Source organism: Oncorhynchus nerka, linkage group LG4 (assembly GCF_034236695.1).
Source record: "Oncorhynchus nerka isolate Pitt River linkage group LG4, Oner_Uvic_2.0, whole genome shotgun sequence".
Lineage (NCBI taxonomy): Eukaryota > Metazoa > Chordata > Actinopteri > Salmoniformes > Salmonidae > Oncorhynchus > Oncorhynchus nerka.
Genome location: NC_088399.1, coordinates 89,973,288 through 89,994,802, shown reverse-complemented (window position 1 = coordinate 89,994,802; position 21,515 = coordinate 89,973,288). Strand labels below are relative to the sequence as shown.

At 47.6% G+C, this 21,515-nt stretch overlaps 1 protein-coding gene across 6 annotated transcripts in view; it reads left to right on the top strand.

Annotated features, from left to right (window-relative positions):
* Positions 1–21,515, top strand: part of LOC115125604 (zinc finger transcription factor Trps1-like) — a 254,130-nt gene that overhangs the window by 102,640 nt on the left and 129,975 nt on the right. For all 6 annotated transcript variants that reach the window (XM_065018017.1, XM_065018012.1, XM_065018015.1 and 3 more), the window contains one exon: positions 6,071–6,740. In XM_065018017.1, the coding sequence (XP_064874089.1) occupies positions 6,071–6,740 (670 nt within the window). The remainder of the gene's footprint in view (positions 1–6,070; positions 6,741–21,515) is intronic.

Sequence of the window (21,515 nt, the reverse complement as noted above, 5' to 3'; positions counted from 1 at the left end):
TACTGTACCACCAACTGAGTTCTGAAGTACTGTACCACCAACTGAGTTCTGAAGTACTGTACCACCAACTGAGTTCTAAAGTACTGTACCACCAACTGAGTTCTGAAGTACTGTACCACCAACTGAATTCTGAAGTACTGTACCACCAACTGAGTTCTAAAGTACTGTACCACCAACTGAATTCTGAAGTACTGTACCACCAACTGAGTTCTAAAGTACTGTACCACCAACTGAATTCTGAAGTACTGTACCACCAACTGAATTCTGAAGTACTGTTCCACCAACTGAGTTCTAAACAGAGTTTTGCTCTGCCCGGAGGACCCCTGAAGTACCCCTTCATGTGCATGTTACCAGTAGGTCTATGATCTCATGAGTCTTCTGAAGTACTTCCTGTGGACAGACTAAGTAACCCCTTTGCACCCCTGGTGGGGAACCACTGTGTTAGAATAACTGACCACATTTACTTTTTCTCAGCCAACAAGACAAGTAATGAACAGCAAAATGACTAACCTGTGTCAATCTACTATCCCCCATAGTAGAAACGTTGACCTATTCTATTGGTCAGCTTGTCGAGAAAGAACAAGCCTTTTCCAAGCAGACTCTGGGACAGTTGTGGGACAATAGATCCCAAGTTCATACAACCATTAGGCCAAGCCTACATAAAAAAAACAACGCTAAAAATCAATGAGTCTGATGCAACAGATCAGAACGTTTACCTTCAAATGTTGATAAACTATTATTTCTTCACATTATTAGCACAGCAATGTACACAAGGCAGGAGGCTACAGTCAAATGTTCATTATGCAATTAGTGGGAAAACACCATTGTGAAAAGCACACTACACATGTGAGCAGTTTCATGTGACAGAGATTAAAATATCCGTAAAAAAAATTGAAAGAAGGGAGAACTAATATGCAGCAACTACATGAGTTGTTAATATGATCACACTTGTTCCTTTGGCTACTGGACAATACATGAAAGTTGATATCAAATAATTGCCTCCACTGATATGGTCTGATTTTGGCTACTTTGAAGCAAGGTAAGACATGCCTTATAATATGAAGCAAAATGTTGAGGTTTCAGACAATTAAGTATAAACTCAAAAAAAAGGGTCATGTCAGGATGAGCCTGCAGGAAGGGTACCACATGAGGGAGGAGGATGTCTTCCCTGTAACGCACAGCGTTAAAATAGCTTGCAATGACAACATGCTCAGTTCGATGATGCTGTGACACACCGCCCCAGACCATGACGGACCCTCCACCTCCAAATCGAACCCGCTCCAGAGTACAGGCCTCGGTGTAACGCTCATTCCTTTAACGATAAACACAAATCTGACCATCACCCCTGGGGAGACAAAACCGTGACTCATCAGTGAAGAGCACTTTTTTCCAGCCCTGTCTGGTCCAGCGACGGTGGTTTTGTGCCCATAGGCGACTTTGTTGCCGGTGATGTCTGGTGAGGACCTGCCTTACAGCAGGCCTACAATCCCTCAGTCCAGCCTCTCTCAGCCACGGCGGACAGTCTGAGCACTGATGAAGGGATTGTGCGTTCCTGGTGTAACTCTGCATTTGTTGGTGCCAACTTGTACCTGTCCTGCAGGTGAGATGTTCGGATGTACCAATCCTGTGCAGGTGTTGTTACACATGGTCTGCCACTGCGAGGACGATCAGCTGTCTGTCCTGTCTCCCTGTAGCTGTCTTAGGCGTCTCACAGTACGAACATTACAATTTATTGCCCTGGCCACATCTGCTGTCCTCGTGCCTCCTTGCAGCATGCCTAAGGCACGTTCACACAGAGGAGCAGGGACCCTGGGCATCTTTCTTTTGGTGTTTTTCAGAGTCAGTTGAAAGGCCTCTTTAGTGTCCTAAGTTTTCATAATTTTGACCTTAATTGCCTACCGTCTGTAAGCTGTTAGTGGCATGGGAAACAGTGTTTAAACCCTTTACAATGAAGATCTGTAAAGTTATTTGGATTTTTTTACAAATTATCTTTGAAAGACAGGGTTTGGAATAAAAGGGCCGTTTCATTTTTTGCTGAATTGATGTTTTTAAAATACATACTGCTTCCAGCTCATTGCAAAGTGGTGTGTGACACGCTGATGACGCCAGCCTTCTGTTGCCTACGCATTTCCTGTGTGACAGATTTCCCGCTCAAAAGCCTCTTTATCTGTATGCTGTATGCGTATAATAAGTAAGATACATAAGGAATATGCTGTACACACGCACCAATTTAATTACACTCAATTATGCAAATGAACCTGTATACCGATAAGCATGACCTGTCAAATGTATTTCCATCAATGAAGAGGATTAAAAACATTATTTCACATTGGGAATTTATTTATTCTTTTCCCGGTGCCAATTCTATTTTTAGGCTTTCCTATAAAAAAAAATTAATCAGACAAAAGCCGACTATTACCGGAAAACCCTAACCTTGACACACCAACATTTTTATTTGGTATAAAACAATCAGTGTTGTACGGTGTAATAATTTGTCAGTGGGAAATCCTAGAATGCAACAGTACAACAGTACATACCTGTAGATGTAATTTCCTGTATCCCAAAACAATAGCGGTAATTTGTTTCTAAGTTATTGTTTTTGTTTGTTTTGTTTGGGTTTCAGTTGGAGTATAATCAGATTAGAGTCACAGAGAAGTTCTCTATTCAACAATGTAGTTATTCTTAGTGGTCATGTGTGTGTGTGCGTGTAAGTCTGAAGAGTTGAGGGGATGAATGACCACACTCCAAGCTCTCTTGTTGATGCTGGTCAAATAAACAGGAGTGGGCGAGGAAGTTGTGTTTATTTATTTGGGCACCAACGCATACGTTGGGTGTCTCTATGGTGACGTGGCTACATCAACAGGAAATGAAAGCAGTGTGTTTCTGCTGTGATGCTTCATTGTGTTTCTGTGGAAAACCCAACTGCTTATTTAGCTGAAGTTTTCATGTGAATCATAATGATTGGTCAATTTGATATATGATGATTGGAGGTTGGAGAATGCATGTGAGATGGCGTGAGACAGTGAGATTCATTCAATTTAAATAATATTATTGATTGAACTCGTAACTTTTTGATTGAAATAACAACTTCATCGATTTTTTTCTCAGACTATCATCAGGAAGTGGGGACTAGGGCTGGCATATTCTACTTCCTGTATGAGGTTTGCTTTTTCTTCAAACAGTGTTAGCCATGGGATCATAAGAAAAAAGTCTAAAGGTCTTACATGTCATTTCAGCAAGTCATGACACCCACCATCTCAGATTGAAATCATGTAGTTAGAAACAGACAAGATTAGCATTCCTGGAACATTCATTTGATCTCTGAGAAAATAAGCTAATTGATTGAATCCAAATTGTCCATTTTAATTTATTGGATTCATATAATATTCAAAAAAATATAGTACCCAAAATCAGATTTGGACCAAACTTTGTTCTGATATTGAGTAAGAAATGAGGAATCCAAAGAAATTGTGAAGAGCCACCCATGGACCCCCCACACCCCTCGCCCCATGCCAATCCCACCCCAACAACAAGTACAGTGGGGCAAAAAAGTATTTAGTCAGCCACCAATTGTGCAAGTTCTCCAACTTAAAAATATGAGAGAGGCCTGTAATTTTCATCAGGTACACTTCAACTATGACAGACAAAATGAGAAGAAAAAAATCCAGAAAATCACATTGTAGGATTTTTTATGAATTTATTTGCAAATTATGGTGGACCATCGACCGCTTACAGGCTTAGGAAACCAATTTGTAATTTTGGTGAACTATCCCTTTAACTATCCATTTAACGTTAAAAAAACAAAAACAAAAAACGGAACACCACCATCTAGTGGTCAGAACCTGGTAATATCAGGATGTCGGACAGGACCTAAACCTAACAACTTCAATGACTATTTTCTTTGAACAGGGGATGAAAAAAAAACATGAGCAAATTCACTGGGAATACATTACATAGCATGAAGAAACAATACCTAGAGCCGCAGCGCTGTGCTACTTGTCAGACAAAGAGCACTGATAATGAATACTTGTTGTTGGGGTGGTTTGTGTCAAAATCATTGTTCTTATGCTTTTCGAGGTGGAAGGACCCTGTATTTTAGCTTTAGCTGAGCCTTTTACAATATACAGTGCCTTGCGAAAGTATTCGGCCCCCTTGAACTTTGCGACCTTTTGCCACATTTCAGGCTTCAAACATAAAGATATAAAACTGTATTTTTTGGTGAAGAATCAACAACAAGTGGGACACAATCATGAAGTGGAACGACATTTATTGGATATTTCAAACTTTTTTAACAAATCAAAAACTGAAAAATTGGGCGTGCAAAATTATTCAGCCCCCTTAAGTTAATACTTTGTAGCGCCACCTTTTGCTGCGATTACAGCTGTACGTCGCTTGGGGTATGTCTCTATCAGTTTTGCACATCGAGAGACTGACATTTTTTCCCATTCCTCCTTGCAAAACAGCTCGAGCTCAGTGAGGTTGGATGGAGAGCATTTGTGAACAGCAGTTTTCAGTTCTTTCCACAGATTCTCGATTGGATTCAGGTCTGGACTTTGACTTGGCCATTCTAACACCTGGATATGTTTATTTTTGAACCATTCCATTGTAGATTTTGCTTTATGTTTTGGATCATTGTCTTGTTGGAAGACAAATCTCTGACCCAGTCTCAGGTCTTTTGCAGACTCCATCAGGTTTTCTTCCAGAATGGTCCTGTATTTGGCTCCATCCATCTTCCCATCAATTTTAACCATCTTCCCTGTCCCTGCTGAAGAAAAGCAGGCCCAAACCATGATGTTGCCACCACCATGTTTGACAGTGAGGATGGTGTGTTCAGGGTGATGAGCTGTGTTGCTTTTACGCCAAACATAACGTTTTGCATTGTTGCCAAAAAGTTCAATTTTGGTTTCATCTGACCAGAGCACCTTCTTCCACATGTTTGGTGTGTCTCCCAGGTGGCTTGTGGCAAACTTTAAACAACACTTTTTATGGATATCTTTAAGAAATGGCTTTCTTCTTGCCACTCTTCCATAAAGGGCAGATTTGTGCAATATACCACTGATTGTTGTCGTATGGACAGTCTCCCACCTCAGCTGTAGATCTCTGCAGTTCATCCAGAGTGATCATGGGCCTCTTGGCTGCATCTCTGATCAGTCTTCTCCTTGTATGAGCTGAAAGTTTAGAGGGACGGCCAGGTCTTGGTAGATTTGCAGTGGTCTGATACTCCTTCCATTTCAATATTATCGCTTGCACAGTGCTCCTTGGGATGTTTAAAGCTTGGGAAATCTTTTTGTATCCAAATCCGGCTTTAAACTTCTTCACAACAGTATCTCGGACCTGCCTGGTGTGTTCCTTGTTCTTCATGATGCTCTCTGCGCTTTTAACGGACCTCTGAGACTATCACAGTGCAGGTGCATTTATACGGAGACTTGATTACACACAGGTGGATTGTATTTATCATCATTAGTCATTTAGGTCAACATTGGATCATTCAGAGATCCTCACTGAACTTCTGGAGAGAGTTTGCTGCACTGAAAGTAAAGGGGCTGAATAATTTTGCACGCCCAATTTTTTAGTTTTTGATTTGTTAAAAAAGTTTGGAATATCCAATAAATGTCGTTCCACTTCATGATTGTGTCCCACTTGTTGTTGATTCTTCACAAAAAAATACAGTTTTATATCTTTATGTTTGAAGCCTGAAATGTGGCAAAAGGTCGCAAAGTTCAAGGGGGCCGAATACTTTCGCAAGGCACTGTATTTAGTTGATTAGGTCTGTATACGTACAGTCATGTGGAGTAGTCGTATCTCCCTGGGATCAATAAAGCACTTTGAGATTATTTATGTAATGAATAGCGCTATAAAAGTTTTAAAAAGTATTATTTTTATTATTAAATACAGCGGAAAAACCCTGAGTATATATAAAACAGAATAATACCTACAGTGTTGACCAAGCCGGTATTCATTTCCCGATGATGTTGTCTAACCACTCTTTCCCTCTCCCTGTCGATGCATGCTTTCTCTTTGTTAACACTGTCCCTCTTTTATTAACCCTTCGATTGTCTGCTCCCTGTAGGAGAGTCCATGGCTGTTGTCGGTGCCGCCACTGCAGCTTCACCGCCTCCGACACCTTGTCACTGCTGGATCACTTCAACACGGCCCACTGCAAAGAGACCTCCGCCTCCTCCTCCCATCCCTCCGCTTCCTTCGTCACCATCAACGGCTGCTCCGCCACAACCCCCTCCACCCTCAGCATCAAGGAGGAGAGCAAGGGCGACCTCAAGCTCTACAGTCTGGTTCCCCCAGAGAGCCGCGCCGCCGAGGCAGGGCCCGGGGCCGAAGGGGTGAAGAGCGAGGCCCTGGACGAGAAGGAGGCCCAGGGGTCCAAGGGCTGGATGGAGGCCAGAGAGGCCCAGGTCCAAGCCCACGCAGCAGGCCTTGTGTGGGTGCCTAAGGAGCGGGCCAGGGACATCCTGAGGGGTAGTCCGGCCCAGTTCCCCCAGGGCGCCCTGAGTCTACTCAACGCCGTGGCTGCCTCGCAGGAGCACCACCACCAGCAGCAGAAGGGGGTTTCAGTGGTGCTCAGGGACTCCCCAGGCCTGGTGTTCAGTCTGGGGGGGGTCGACACCAAGGCCTTCCTTCCAGGACAGACTCCCGGTGGGGCCGACAAACCTGGGCCTCTGGCGCAGCAGTACTCCTCACCCACCGATGGCAAGGCCAAGGAGGAGTCCCAGTCACTCTTACGGGTAAGACAACTCTCCACTCTCTCCCCTTCCTCACCCTCTCTCCTGTCCACTACCCATCTCTATTCATGAAAAAACTGCCTGTTTTGGACTACATTGTCAGGGTGTTTTAAGGGCCTATGTTCTGCTGCTGTGCTCTGCTGAAGGTCCCTGCAGTGCAGAGAGAGGCCCAAGGTGGCGGCCATTTTGAAGCCCCCCCCCGAATGATGAATGGTGGAACTCAGAGTTGTGTCATACCAGAGATCCTCTATTATGTTCTCATCCCTCACATCCCTAATGTCTCGCTCTAGTCTCCCACCATGTTTATCAATCTCCCAAAGCTGACTTTTGTCTCCCTTTACACTGTCCTCTGCTCAGCCCTAATGAGGTAAGACTGAGCCAGCAGAACAGCAGGAAGAACCGCCTCTGGTTAGTTCACCCTCTTTCTCTCTCTGAGCTCCGACCGGTCTAATTGAGATATTGTTTCCAGCCACCCTGAGACTTGCAGACACAACGATCTCTCTCACACACACACACACACACACACAGCACAGAAATTGTGTATTGAATGTCTCGCAGTTTGATTTGGCTTTGGAGTTAATGTCCATCCGTTCTGGTGATGCCGACGGGTCTTTGGCTCCCTATGAACAGCCGCTTTGTGGATCTGACATCGGCATTTGACTCCCAGGCTGTCAATCAGCGGACATCAGCACATAGTTAACAACACAGCGGCCATCTTTAAGGACTCCTCCTTCACAATGACTTGGAGACTTGAGAAAACGTTGAGTCATCATCCTTCAACTCACAGACTGTGAGAGAGGAGATCACACAGATTAGCAGCAGTGTCTGGCGTGTGTGTGTGTGTGTGTGTGTGCGTGCGTTTGTGTGTGTACATTTACATTTACATTACATTTAAGTCATTTAGCAGACGCTCTTATCCAGAGCGACTTACAAATTGGTGCGTTCACCTTAAGACATCCAGTGGAACAGCCACTTTACAATAGTGCATCTAAATCTTTTAAGGGGGGGGTGAGAAGGATTACTTTATCCTATCCTAGGTATTCCTGAAAGAGGTGGGGTTTCAGGTGTCTCCGGAAGGTGGTGATTGACTCCGCTGTCCTGGCGTCGTGAGGGAGTTTGTTCCACCATTGGGGGGCCAGAGCAGCGAACAGTTTTGACTGGGCTGCGCGGGAACTGTACTTCCTCAGTGGTAGGGAGGCGAGCAGGCCAGAGGTGGATGAACGCAGTGCCCTTGTTTGGGTGTAGGGCCTGATCAGAGCCTGGAGGTACTGAGGTGCCGTTCCCCTCACAGCTCCGTAGGCAAGCACCATGGTCTTGTAGCGGATGCGAGCTTCAACTGGAAGCCAGTGGAGAGAGCGGAGGAGCGGGGTGACGTGAGAGAACTTGGGAAGGTTGAACACCAGACGGGCTGCGGCGTTCTGGATGAGTTGTAGGGGTTTAATGGCACAGGCAGGGAGCCCAGCCAACAGCGAGTTGCAGTAATCCAGACGGGAGATGACAAGTGCCTGGATTAGGACCTGCGCTGCTTCCTGTGTGAGGCAGGGTCGTACTCTGCGGATGTTGTAGAGCATGAACCTACAAGAACGGGCCACCGCCTTGATGTTAGTTGAGAAACGACAGGGTGTTGTCCAGGATCACGCCAAGGTTCTTAGCGCTCTGGGAGGAGGACACAATGGAGTTGTCAACCGTGATGGCGAGATCATGGAACGGGCAGTCCTTCCCGGGAGGAAGAGCAGCTCCGTCTTGCCGAGGTTCAGCTTGAGGTGGTGATCCGTCATCCACACTGATATGTCTGCCAGACATGCAGAGATGCGATTCGCCACCTGGTCATCAGAAGGGGGAAAGGAGAAGATTAATTGTGTGTCGTCTGCATAGCAATGATAGGAGAGACCATGTGAGGTTATGACAGAGCCAAGTGACTTGGTGTATAGCGAGAATAGGAGAGGGCCTAGAACAGAGCCCTGGGGGACGCCAGTGGTGAGAGCGCGTGGTGAGGAGACAGATTCTCGCCACGCCACCTGGTAGGAGCGACCTGTCAGGTAGGACGCAATCCAAGCGTGGGCCGCGCCGGAGATGCCCAACTCGGAGAGGGTGGAGAGGAGGATCTGATGGTTCACAGTATCGAAGGCAGCCGATAGGTCTAGAAGGATGAGAGCAGAGGAGAGAGAGTTAGCTTTAGCAGTGCGGAGGGCCTCCGTGATACAGAGAAGAGCAGTCTCAGTTGAATGACTAGTCTTGAAACCTGACTGATTTGGATCAAGAAGGTCATTCTGAGAGAGATAGCGGGAGAGCTGGCCAAGGACGGCACGTTCAAGAGTTTTGGAGAGAAAAGAAAGAAGGGATACTGGTCTGTAGTTGTTGACATCGGAGGGATCGAGTGTAGGTTTTTTCAGAAGGGGTGCAACTCTCGCTCTCTTGAAGACAGAAGGGACGTAGCCAGCGGTCAGGGATGAGTTGATGAGCGAGGTGAGGTAAGGGAGAAGGTCTCCGGAAATGGTCTGGAGAAGAGAGGAGGGAATAGGGTCAAGCGGGCAGGTTGTTGGGCGGCCGGCCGTCACAAGACGCGAGATTTCATCTGGAGAGAGAGGGGAGAAAGAGGTCAGAGCACAGGGTAGGGCAGTGTGAGCAGAACCAGCGGTGTCGTTTGACTTAGCAAACGAGGATCGGATGTCGTCGACCTTCTTTTCAAAATGGTTGACGAAGTCATCTGCAGAGGGGGGGGAGGGGGAGGAGGATTCAGGAGGGAGGAGAAGGTGGCAAAGAGCTTCCTAGGGTTAGAGGCAGATGCTTGGACTTTAGAGTGGTAGAAAGTGGCTTTAGCAGCAGAGACAGAAGAGGAAAATGTAGAGAGGAGGGAGTGAAAGGATGCCAGGTCCGCAGGGAGGCGAGTTTTCCTCCATTTCCGCTCGGCTGCCCGGAGCCCTGTTCTGTACATATGTGTTCTGTGTTTATACAGTACACACCTCCTGGAGATTTCATGCTAACTCAGAGGCTTCACAATCGGGATATTTGCCACAAAATGCCAACTGGCCTCATTCAGTCATTCTTAATGAGTTTTTAAATATCTAGAAAACGGCGTTTAAAGTCAGAGATAAGACTAGTGGCTCAGGCTATTTTTGGGGCTTGTCTGTAGTCCTAAAGGTGTGGAGAGAACAGACTGCCTTAGAATTCACCATTAGTAGAAGACAAGTGCCTCACAAAGGGGCCTTTTATGAAATTTCATGCAAAGCCTTCACCAGCACAGCCATCTGACATTGAACTAGAATTGGGTTCCGTTTGAAATATCTTCTCCCCAAGGTCAGGCAATTGTATATATTTCATTGTGGACATGTTCTGTATATTTGATGTCTTCTCGAACTGTGCTAGCCAGAGTATGTGAGAGGAACTGGAGCGACGCTAGGAGCGGAGCTTACCCAATTTGACTGGAGCGAAGCGAGGAGCGGAGCTTACCCAATTTGACTGAAGCGACGCGAGGAGCAGAGCTTACCCAATTTGACTGGAGCGAAGCGAGGAGCGGAGCTTACCCAATTTGACTGGAGCGAAGCGAGGAGCGGAGCTTACCCAATTTGACTGGAGTGAAGCGAGGAGCGGAGCTTACCCAATTTGACTGGAGTGAAGCGAGGAGGGGAGCTTACCCAATTTGACTGGAGCGACGCTAGGAGCGGAGCTTACCCAATTTGACTGGAGCGAAGCGAGGAGCGGAGCTTACCCAATTTGACTGGAGTGAAGCGAGGAGGGGAGCTTACCCAGTTTGACTGGAGTGAAGCGAGGAGGGGAGCTTACCCAATTTGACTGGAGTGAAGCGAGGAGGGGAGCTTACCCAATTTGACTGGAGCGACGCGAGGAGGGGAGCTTACCCAATTTGACTGGAGCAACGCGAGGAGCGGAGCTTACCCAATTTGACTGGAGCGGCGCGAGGAGCGGAGCTTACCCAATTTGACTGGAGCGACGCGAGGAGCAGAGCTTACCCAATTTGACTGGAGCGACGCGAGGCGCGGAGCTTACCCAATTTGACTGGAGCGACGCGAGGAGCGGAGCTTACCCAATTTGACTGGAGCGACGCGAGGAGCAGAGCTTACCCAATTTGACTGGAGCAACGCGAGGAGCGGAGCTTACCCAATTTGACTGGAGCGACGCGAGGAGCAGAGCTTACCCAATTTGACTGGAGCGACGCGAGGAGCGGAGCTTACCCAATTTGAATGGAGCGAAGCCAGGAGCGGAGCTTACCCAATTTGACTGGAGCGACGCCAGGAGCAGAGCTTACCCAATTTGACTGGAGCGACGCCAGGAGCAGAGCTTACCCAATTTGACTGGAGCGACTCGAGGAGCAGAGCTTACCCAATTTGACTGGAGCGACGCGAGGAGCAGAGCTTACCCAATTTGAATGGAGCGACGCCAGGAGCAGAGCTTACCCAATTTGACTGGAGCGATGCGAGGAGCAGAGCTTACCCAATTTGACTGGAGCGACGCCAGGAGCAGAGCTTACCCAATTTGACTGGAGCGACGCGAGGAGCAGAGCTTACCCAATTTGACTGGAGCGACGCCAGGAGCAGAGCTTACCCAATTTGACTGGAGCGACGCGAGGAGCAGAGCTTACCCAATTTGACTGGAGCGACGCGAGGAGCAGAGCTTACCCAATTTGACTGGAGCGACGCGAGGAGCAGAGCTTACCCAATTTGAATGGAGCGAAGCCAGGAGCAGAGCTTACCCAATTTGAATGGAGCGAAGCCAGGAGCGGAGCTTACCCAATTTGACTGGAGCGACGCGAGGAGCAGAGCTTACCCAATTTGACTGGAGCGACGCCAGGAGCAGAGCTTACCCAATTCGACTGGAGCGACGCGAGGAGCAGAGCTTACCCAATTTGAATGGAGCGAAGCCAGGAGCAGAGCTTACCCAATTTGAATGGAGCGAAGCCAGGAGCTGAGCTTACCCAATTTGACTGGAGCGACGCGAGGAGCAGAGCTTACCCAATTTGACTGGAGCGACGCGAGGAGTGGAGCTTACCCAATTTGACTGGAGCGACGCGAGGAGCAGAGCTTACCCAATTTGACTGGAGCGACGCGAGGAGCAGAGCTTACCCAATTTGACTGGAGCGACGCGAGGAGCAGAGCTTACCCAATTTGACTGGAGCGACGCGAGGAGCAGAGCTTACCCAATTTGAATGGAGCGACGCCAGGAGCAGAGCTTACCCAATTTGACTGGAGCGATGCGAGGAGCAGAGCTTACCCAATTTGACTGGAGCGACGCCAGGAGCAGAGCTTACCCAATTTGACTGGAGCGACGCGAGGAGCAGAGCTTACCCAATTTGACTGGAGCGACGCCAGGAGCAGAGCTTACCCAATTTGACTGGAGCGACGCGAGGAGCAGAGCTTACCCAATTTGACTGGAGCGACGCGAGGAGCAGAGCTTACCCAATTTGACTGGAGCGACGCGAGGAGCAGAGCTTACCCAATTTGAATGGAGCGAAGCCAGGAGCAGAGCTTACCCAATTTGAATGGAGCGAAGCCAGGAGCGGAGCTTACCCAATTTGACTGGAGCGAAGCCAGGAGCTGAGCTTACCCAATTTGACTGGAGCGACGCGAGGAGCAGAGCTTTCCCAATTTGACTGGAGCGACGCGAGGAGTGGAGCTTACCCAATTTGACTGGAGCGACGCGAGGAGCAGAGCTTACCCAATTTGACTGGAGCGACGCGAGGAGCAGAGCTTACCCAATTTGACTGGAGCAACGCGAGGAGCAGAGCTTACCCAATTTGACTGGAGCGACGCGAGGAGCAGAGCTTACCCAATTTGACTGGAGCGACGCGAGGAGCGGAGCTTACCCAATTTGAATGGAGCGAAGCCAGGAGCGGAGCTTACCCAATTTGACTGGAGCGACGCCAGGAGCAGAGCTTACCCAATTTGACTGGAGCGACGCCAGGAGCAGAGCTTACCCAATTTGACTGGAGCGACGCGAGGAGCAGAGCTTACCCAATTTGACTGGAGCGACGCGAGGAGCAGAGCTTACCCAATTTGAATGGAGCGACGCCAGGAGCAGAGCTTACCCAATTTGACTGGAGCGACGCGAGGAGCAGAGCTTACCCAATTTGACTGGAGCGACGCCAGGAGCAGAGCTTACCCAATTTGACTGGAGCGACGCGAGGAGCAGAGCTTACCCAATTTGACTGGAGCGACGCCAGGAGCAGAGCTTACCCAATTTGACTGGAGCGACGCGAGGAGCAGAGCTTACCCAATTTGACTGGAGCGACGCGAGGAGCAGAGCTTACCCAATTTGACTGGAGCGACGCGAGGAGCAGAGCTTACCCAATTTGAATGGAGCGAAGCCAGGAGCAGAGCTTACCCAATTTGAATGGAGCGAAGCCAGGAGCGGAGCTTACCCAATTTGACTGGAGCGACGCGAGGAGCAGAGCTTACCCAATTTGACTGGAGCGACGCCAGGAGCAGAGCTTACCCAATTCGACTGGAGCGACGCAAGGAGCAGAGCTTACCCAATTTGAATGGAGCGAAGCCAGGAGCAGAGCTTACCCAATTTGAATGGAGCGAAGCCAGGAGCGGAGCTTACCCAATTTGACTGGAGCGACGCGAGGAGCAGAGCTTACCCAATTTGACTGGAGCGACGCGAGGAGTGGAGCTTACCCAATTTGACTGGAGCGACGCGAGGAGTGGAGCTTACCCAATTTGACTGGAGCGACGCGAGGAGTGGAGCTTACCCAATTTGACTGGAGCGACGCGAGGAGCGGAGCTTACCCAATTTGACTGGAGCGACGCGAGGAGCAGAGCTTACCCAATTTGACTGGAGCAACGCGAGGAGCAGAGCTTACCCAATTTGACTGGAGCGACGCGAGGAGTGGAGCTTACCCAATTTGACTGGAGCGACGCGAGGAGTGGAGCTTACCCAATTTGACTGGAGCGACGCGAGGAGCGGAGCTTACCCAATTTGACTGGAGCGACGCGAGCAGCAGAGCTTACCCAATTTGACTGGAGCAACGCGAGGAGCAGAGCTTACCCAATTTGAATGGAGCGCGGAGCGAGATTCACAAATGCTGGGGCTTCGGCCATCTCGCCCCCTCCAATTTTGCGCCGGTAGTTTTTCAGTAGCGCTCACTTCACGAGCTCAGGGCATCCCCGGCCCAGCATGCATCTGTAGTCTACTTGTGTGCTACTATAGCCCCTTGCTTTAGCTACTGTCTTGGAGTTCGCTAAATATTTTCATAAAGAAACTGATAAAACACACAGGTGCTAAAACAAGGTGACTTACAAAGATGAGAACCAAGAGAGGGAGTGTGGTGATGTAATGTCCTCAACTAAAGAATCATTGTGGAATCTGAAAAGACACATATCCCCAAAGCATGATGGTGTACTTACTACGTGCACATGAGAAAAGAAAGGACCGAGGTGGGTAGCTAATTAAGGACTACCTATAGAAAAGTGAAATAACAACTGTGCATCTCTGCGCCGCCTGGCAAGAGTGGCCTAAAGGGTGTTTAGCATCCCCAGTGGCTCGGCAAGTGTGGAGAGGATATTCCCTGCTGCTGGCCGGCTCTCCAGACACCATCACATGAGCCTGAAGCCACAGACTGGACAAACTCTTGTTTCTAAAAATGAATTCAAAGACACTAATAAGTCATTTTTTATTTCATTTATATTTCATTCTAAGTAGGCTAAGTCACAGCCTGTATGCACAATTTATAGACTATAATGATTTAATACAAAGAAATGTTGTTTAAATGCTGAGGACCTAATGTCCCTGACTGCCTACCAGCCTAGTGTGTCACACTCACAGTGTATTTCTTTGTAGGCTATAGCCTTGAAATAATTGAAATCATATAGCCTTCTTATTGTCCCTGTCTGTCTCCTGAACTATTTAGAGTGTTTATATGCTGTTTAATACGACATGTAGCCTATTTAAAATGGTGAGCTTCTTACATTCACTGTTTTCATGTTTATTCAAATACTTTTCATTCAAATCATATGGTTTGGTTTCAATATGGAATGGTAGGTCCAAGTAGTCACAACAATAGATGGGTTGTTGGTTAAATAGTGAGTTTAATGATTGGAGTGAGTTTGTAGCAGCATTTTCATCCACTCAACTCCTGGTACGTTCACTTTGAGCTGGACTGGACTGAGGGAGGATGTGGCGGCGGGTTATCCCACAAAAGCTCTGGCATCATTTCCTGCTCCCATCTGCTGTGCTTCACCCACGTTTCAATCAACCTCAATGACACAGAACATTGAGAAACTGTTTGCTACCCGTGGGGACCACAGCACTTCCTGTGAGCTCTCCATCCAGAATGCATCATTGTCTGATATATTAAAAAAAAGCACATTTTGTCCCTCAACACCAGAACTGGACTGTGTGGATATGAATAATGTGTTTTTGTGTGTTTTTCCAGTCTCTCTAAGTCTATCTTGGCTGTCTTTGGCATTTCTCTTTTTCTTTGTTGTCTTTCTGGATAGTTCTGGATTGGGGAGACATTAGCAGCCCTGGCAGACGCCGGGCTCGGGTGTGGCAAGGTTGTGCAGCGTGGTTAAGTCATTATCTAAGGCGTGTCGACGCAGTGTGTGAAAGGATCAGGGCGGGGGTGGAGATTAGACCATAACCTTAAGGAAATGTTGAATAATAATTTTTCGTGACAGCTCAGGCTTAAAGGGACTCAGAAGGGCTCTGGGGTTTCTAGCATTGATCGACAATATTATTTGTGTTACCATGACTTAGTTTATGAGTCATTGATCGCCTAGAAGTTTTACATGGGGCAAGGCAAAGTAAAGGAAGGTTTTTTTTAAAGCATAAGAACCAGGTTTGTACTCAGCCTCACAAAGTTTAATACTCTCCTTTCTCAAATTCCCTTCATATTCTCAGGTTTTAACCCGTGACATGGGTTGCTCTGTCTCAATGTTAGTTACAGTTGACAGATTTTATTATTTGGGGGAGATACGTCATGAGAGTGAAGATGAGGAGGGATTTTAATTGGTGAAAAAGTGTTTATCTTTTTTTTTCAAAAGCCACATCAGCACCACAATTAATACTTACATGATTGCATTTCCAATTACATCATTCATTGCCATACATTATAAATGCATCACTATGACATCAATACTTTTATCACTAATCTGGATAATTTATCCCAGTTGCCTTTCTTCTTTGACGAGCTGAACCACAACGACAATTAAACTCTGGTGGCCTTTTGGATGTGTAAAGTTTACTACAAGCTCTACACAGACGCAAGATTCGGAGCGTTGCGATGGCGTTTTTTCGTCACAAAAGGGCGGCTCCTTGTGATACGATCTAGCATTTTACATACTTTTTTACTACCCGGAATATTGAGACAATCCGTATAATTCCTGCCGCAGCCGCCGGGGCAGTGATGTCGCTTGGTTCCTTTGTCTGATCTATAGGCTATTCATCAAAGTAGCCTATTTTGCATTGATAACCAAATATAATCGTAGTGACATTTCAAACAGTAACCCGAACAACAAGATTCCACCCAAAAAGGTATTTTGTTTAGAAGTAATAACTAGTGAGTCCAGGTGATTGTGAAATGGTAGACGCTACTGTAGCCAACTAGCTAGCCAGGTGCTTTTTTATCTGTGACCAAAACATGATGACTTGATCCGATTTTTTTTCTGATGTTAATAAATACACAAGCAGCATATTAAACTGGGATAATGTTGTAATTTACACCGGCAAGTAGAACAATATTGGCCAGGTCCTATTTTTTAAATTATAAATATGATTATTTCACATTGAGATGTGGGAAGCTAAAAACGCTAGCTAACTTGCTATGTTTTTAGCCAGGCTAAAGCCAGCTAGCCAAGCTGCCAGCTAGCTACTACAAGCAAAAGGGAAGGCAAGTCATCCTTGCTTTCACAAAATTACAAGACAAAAACTAAAAATGTTTCCAACACCACCTTGTGGGTGGGAGTGGGACTGGCGCTACTCCAAAAACCAAACTCCACCCCTGTGCACGCACATAGATCAATGGAGTGAAGCTTGTAGTTACCTGAACAGGAAGACAGAGAGAAATGTATTTGTTTGTCTGTCTGTCCACTGCACTTTCTTTTCAACCACAATGGCACATCCTCTGGAGTAGTCCACTGAAGAGTATTCTATTCTATTGAATTCTCACACATGTCAGTCAGTGCAACATAAAGCCCTATGCTGTTACCACTGTGTGGCCTTCTCCTTTCTCCTCTCATGACAGTCATGGCCCGCAGGCTCTCTATGTAAAGGCTGTGCCAGTAACAGATAGAGAGTCCTGATTCCCAGCTTCCCCTGTCTTAATGAGACTCTGCTCTGCCACACTCCCCCCCCACACCCACACACCCACCCACACTCACACACCCCCACACACACGCACACACGCACGCACGCACCCACCCACACACACCCACGCACTCACACCCACCCACGCACACACACACACACACACACACACACCCACCCACCCACACACACACACACACACACACCCACGCACGCACTCACACACACACACACACATACCCACGCACGCACGCACGCACGCACTCACACACCCACACACACACACACCCACCCACGCACTCGCACTCGCACTCACCCCCCCCACACACACACACATACCCACGCACTCACACACTCCCACCCACCCACACACACACCCACGCACTCACCCACACACACACACGCACTTGCACGCACGCACACACACACACACACACACACACTCACACACACGCACGCACACACACGCATGCACATACACACACACAGGTGTGTGCAAACATACAGACACACACACAAACACACACAGGTGTGTGCAAACATACATATACACAGACACACACCGCTAAACAAGCCCCCGTGAAGCCTAAACATCTCCCTGAGGTATGGAGATCACACACTGTGACACTCCCAGCTTCCATCAGTAGTAGCGATGCAGAGGCGGCTGGTGACTAGCCATGGCACAGACCTGTAATAGCTTGATCTGGTGTCTGTGCTAATTAAGTAGCAGTTTGTGCTTCTCTCTCTTTCTCTCTCTCTCTCTCTCTCTCTCACACTCTCTCACACACTCTCACACTCTCTCACACTCTCTCACACTCTCTCACTCTCTCTCACTCTCTCACTCTCTCTCTCTCTCTCTCTCTCTCTCTTTCTCTCTCTCTCACTCTCTCACACTCTCTCACACTCTCACACTCTCTCACACTCTCTCTCACTCTCTCTCTCTCACTCTCTCACACTCTCTCACACTCTCACACTCTCTCACACTCTCTCTCACTCTCTCACTCTCTCTCACTCTCTCTCATTCTCTCACTGGTGTTTAACAATGAACCCCAACCAACAGAACATCTCATGTTTGTGTGTGGGGGGGGGAGTGTAAAGCTGCTGACCTAAGACCATGGTCAGGTCACAGTAATGATGATGGGAGGACAGAGATGGAGATGATGATGATAATGATGTGAGGACAGATATGGCGTTAGCTAGCTGCTGTGCGTTTTGGCTTGTGTTCACCAAACATTTTCTCTCTATTTTTACAGCATGGATGACTAATATTGGTATCAGTGTTGTTGCACTATTAAAGCCCCCATGCAGTCGTTCTATTAAAATTGTTTTAATCATCTATTTATGTCTAATAAATAACTGACGTGTTTTATTTACTTAAAATAACTCCACAATATATATTTTTTTAAATATTTGGCCCTTGAAATGCTCAGTCTGAGCGTGTGGGCGTTAAGATATTTACATAAACAGCCCTGATTGGCTGATAGGATGGTCTAGAGCCCACAGTCATTGGTCTATTATAATAGGATCACATTGTGACGTCATGATGTGGCCGATAGTTCTTTCCCAACTGAACATGCTTCAAACAGCCCTTACACAAACACGTCAGTGTTATTTCAACCTCATAGTGTGGAACTATCACAGAAAAACAGGAATATTCCGTTTTTTGAAAACTTCTCTAAACTAGTTGAAAGGCACACCTGTGTTGGTCTCCAGGGGTGAAATATCCCTCTCACTTTTATAAAAACTTCTCTTGAATACCGCGGAGGTAGAGGATAGCATTAAAGTAATGCTTTTGTGTCAGGGATGTACTCTAAATGTATTTGATCCAGCCCATTCCTATCCTGCCGTAGGCCATTCCTCCACACAGTTTATTTGATTCAGTTCTGTTCTTAGATTCTCTCAATATCCCAGTGGCATAGGCAAAGACCAGAGGGGTTCTTCTCAAGTTCATCAATAATTCCTTTAGACAGAGACAGGGCTTCAATAGGCAGATAGAGAAGTGTGTGTGTGTGTGTGTGTGTGTGTGCGTGCGTGCGCACGTGTGTGCGTGTGTGTGTGGTAAGTTGAAGCTGTAATAATCACTGGGGCTATGGGGTCTCCAGTTTGACCCCTGGTGTCGTAGGCAACACGAGGGGAGCGGTGTCTGGTTTAAGGGCTATTGAGGGGAGTTTGGGGAGTTGAAGTTCCCACTCAGTAAAGAGGCTCAGGAGGATAGAATAAAACATTTACAAAATAAATGAAAAATTGACTAGCATATTAGTCCAGAGATTCTAAACCAGACGAGTGGGGAGAAAAGGTTGTGGAGCCACAAACATCCTGGTGTTTTCACGTATTCCCCCTCTTGTTGACAGAGGAGAGTGGAGCAGGGAGTTCTAATGTCATCTGATGGCCTCACTGAACCTGAGTAATGAAAGCTGTTTCTGATCTGGCTTTTAGTGGGGGAGGGAGGGATGGAGAGAGAAGGGGGAGGGAGGGGATAGAAGGGGGAGGGAGGGGTTGGAGAGAGAGAGAGAGGGGGAGGGAGGGATAGAGAGAGAGAAGGGGGAGGGAGGGATGGAGAGAGAGAAGGGGGAGGGAGGGGTGGAGAGAGAGAACGGGGAGGGAGGGATGGATGGAGAGAGAGAGAAGGGGGAGGGAGTGATGGAGAGAGAGAAGGGGAGGGAGGGATGGAGAGAGAGAAGGGGGAGAGAGGGATGGATGGAGAGAGAGAGAAGGGGGAGAGAGGGGTGGAGAGAGAGAAGGGGGAGGGAGGGATGGATGGAGAGAGAGAGAAGGGGAGAGAGGGGTGGAGAGAGAGAAGGGGAGGGAGGGATGGAGAGAGAGAAGGGGGAGGGAGGTGGTTTATTGGTTTATTAGGATCCCCATTAGCTTTTGCAGAAGCAGAAGCAATTCTTCCTGGGGTCCACAAAAAGAGGGGGTAGAGAGAGAACAGTAGTAGATGGTGGAGGTAGAGAGAGAACAACAGTAGATGGTGGAGGTAGAGAGAGAACAACAGTAGATGGTGGAGTTAGAGAGAGAACAGCAGTAGATGGAGGGGTAGAGAGAGAACAACAGTAGATGGTGGAGGTAGAGAGAGAACATCAGTTAGATGGAGGTAGAGAGAGAACATCAGTAGATGGAGGAGGTAGAGAGAGAACAACAGTAGATGATGGAGGTAGAGAGAGAACAGCAGTTAGATGGAGGAGGTAGAGAGAGAACAGCAGTAGATGGAGGAGGTAGAGAGAGAACAGCAGTAGATGGAGGAGGTAGAGAGAGAACAGCAGTAAATGGTGGAGGTAGAGAGAGAACAGCAGTTAGATGGAGGAGGTAGAGAGAGAACAGCAGTAGATGGACGAGGTAGAGAGAGAACAGCAGTAGATGGTGGAGGTAGAGAGAGAACAGCAGTAGATGGTGGAGGTAGAGAGAGAACAACAGTAGATGGAGGAGGTAGAGAGAGAACAGCAGTAGATGGAGGAGGTAGAGAGAGAACAACAGTAGATGGAGGTAGAGAGAGAGAACAGCAGTAGATGGAGGAGGTAGAGAGAGAACAGCAGTAGATGGAGGAGGTAGAGAGAGAACAACAGTAGATGGAGGAGGTAGAGAGAGAACAGCAGTTAGATGGAGGAGGTAGAGAGAGAACAGAAGTAGATGGAGGAGGTAGAGAGAGAACAGCAGTAGATGGAGGAGGTAGAGAGAGAACAGCAGTAGATGGAGGAGGTAGAGAGAGAACAGCAGTAGATGGATGAGGTAGAGAGAGAACAACAGTAGATGGAGGAGGTAGAGAGAGAACAGCAGTAGATGGAGGAGGTAGAGAGAGAACAGCAGTAGATGGAGGAGGTAGAGAGAGAACAGCAGTAGATGGAGGAGGTAGAGAGAGAACAGCAGTAGATGGAGGGGTAGAGAGAGAACAGCAGTAGATGGAGGAGGTAGAGAGAGAACAGCAGTAGATGGAGGAGGTAGAGAGAGAACAGCAGTAGATGGAGGAGGTAGAGAGAGAACAGCAGTAGATGAAGGAGGTAGAGAGAGAACAGCAGTAGATGGAGGAGGTAGAGAGAGAACAGCAGTAGATGGTGGAGGTAGAGAGAGAACAGCAGTAGATGGAGGAGGTAGAGAGAGAACAGCAGTAGATGGAGGAGGTAGAGAGAGAACAGCAGTAGATGGAGGTAGAGAGAGAACAGCAGTAGATGGAGGAGGTAGAGAGAGAACAGCAGTAGATGGAGGAGGTAGAGAGAGAACAGCAGTAGATGGAGGAGGTAGAGAGAGAACAGCAGTAGATGGAGGAGGTAGAGAGAGAACAACAGTAGATGGAGGAGGTAGAGAGAGAACAGCAGTTAGATGGAGGAGGTAGAGAGAGAACAGCAGTAGATGGAGGAGGTAGAGAGAGAACAACAGTAGATGGAGGAGGTAGAGAGAGAACAGCAGTTAGATGGAGGAGGTAGAGAGAGAACAGCAGTAGATGGAGGAGGTAGAGAGGGGGTGGGTTGAACAAACATACCAACATCAACCAGCTGTGCTCCACAACACCTGAAGGCACACAGC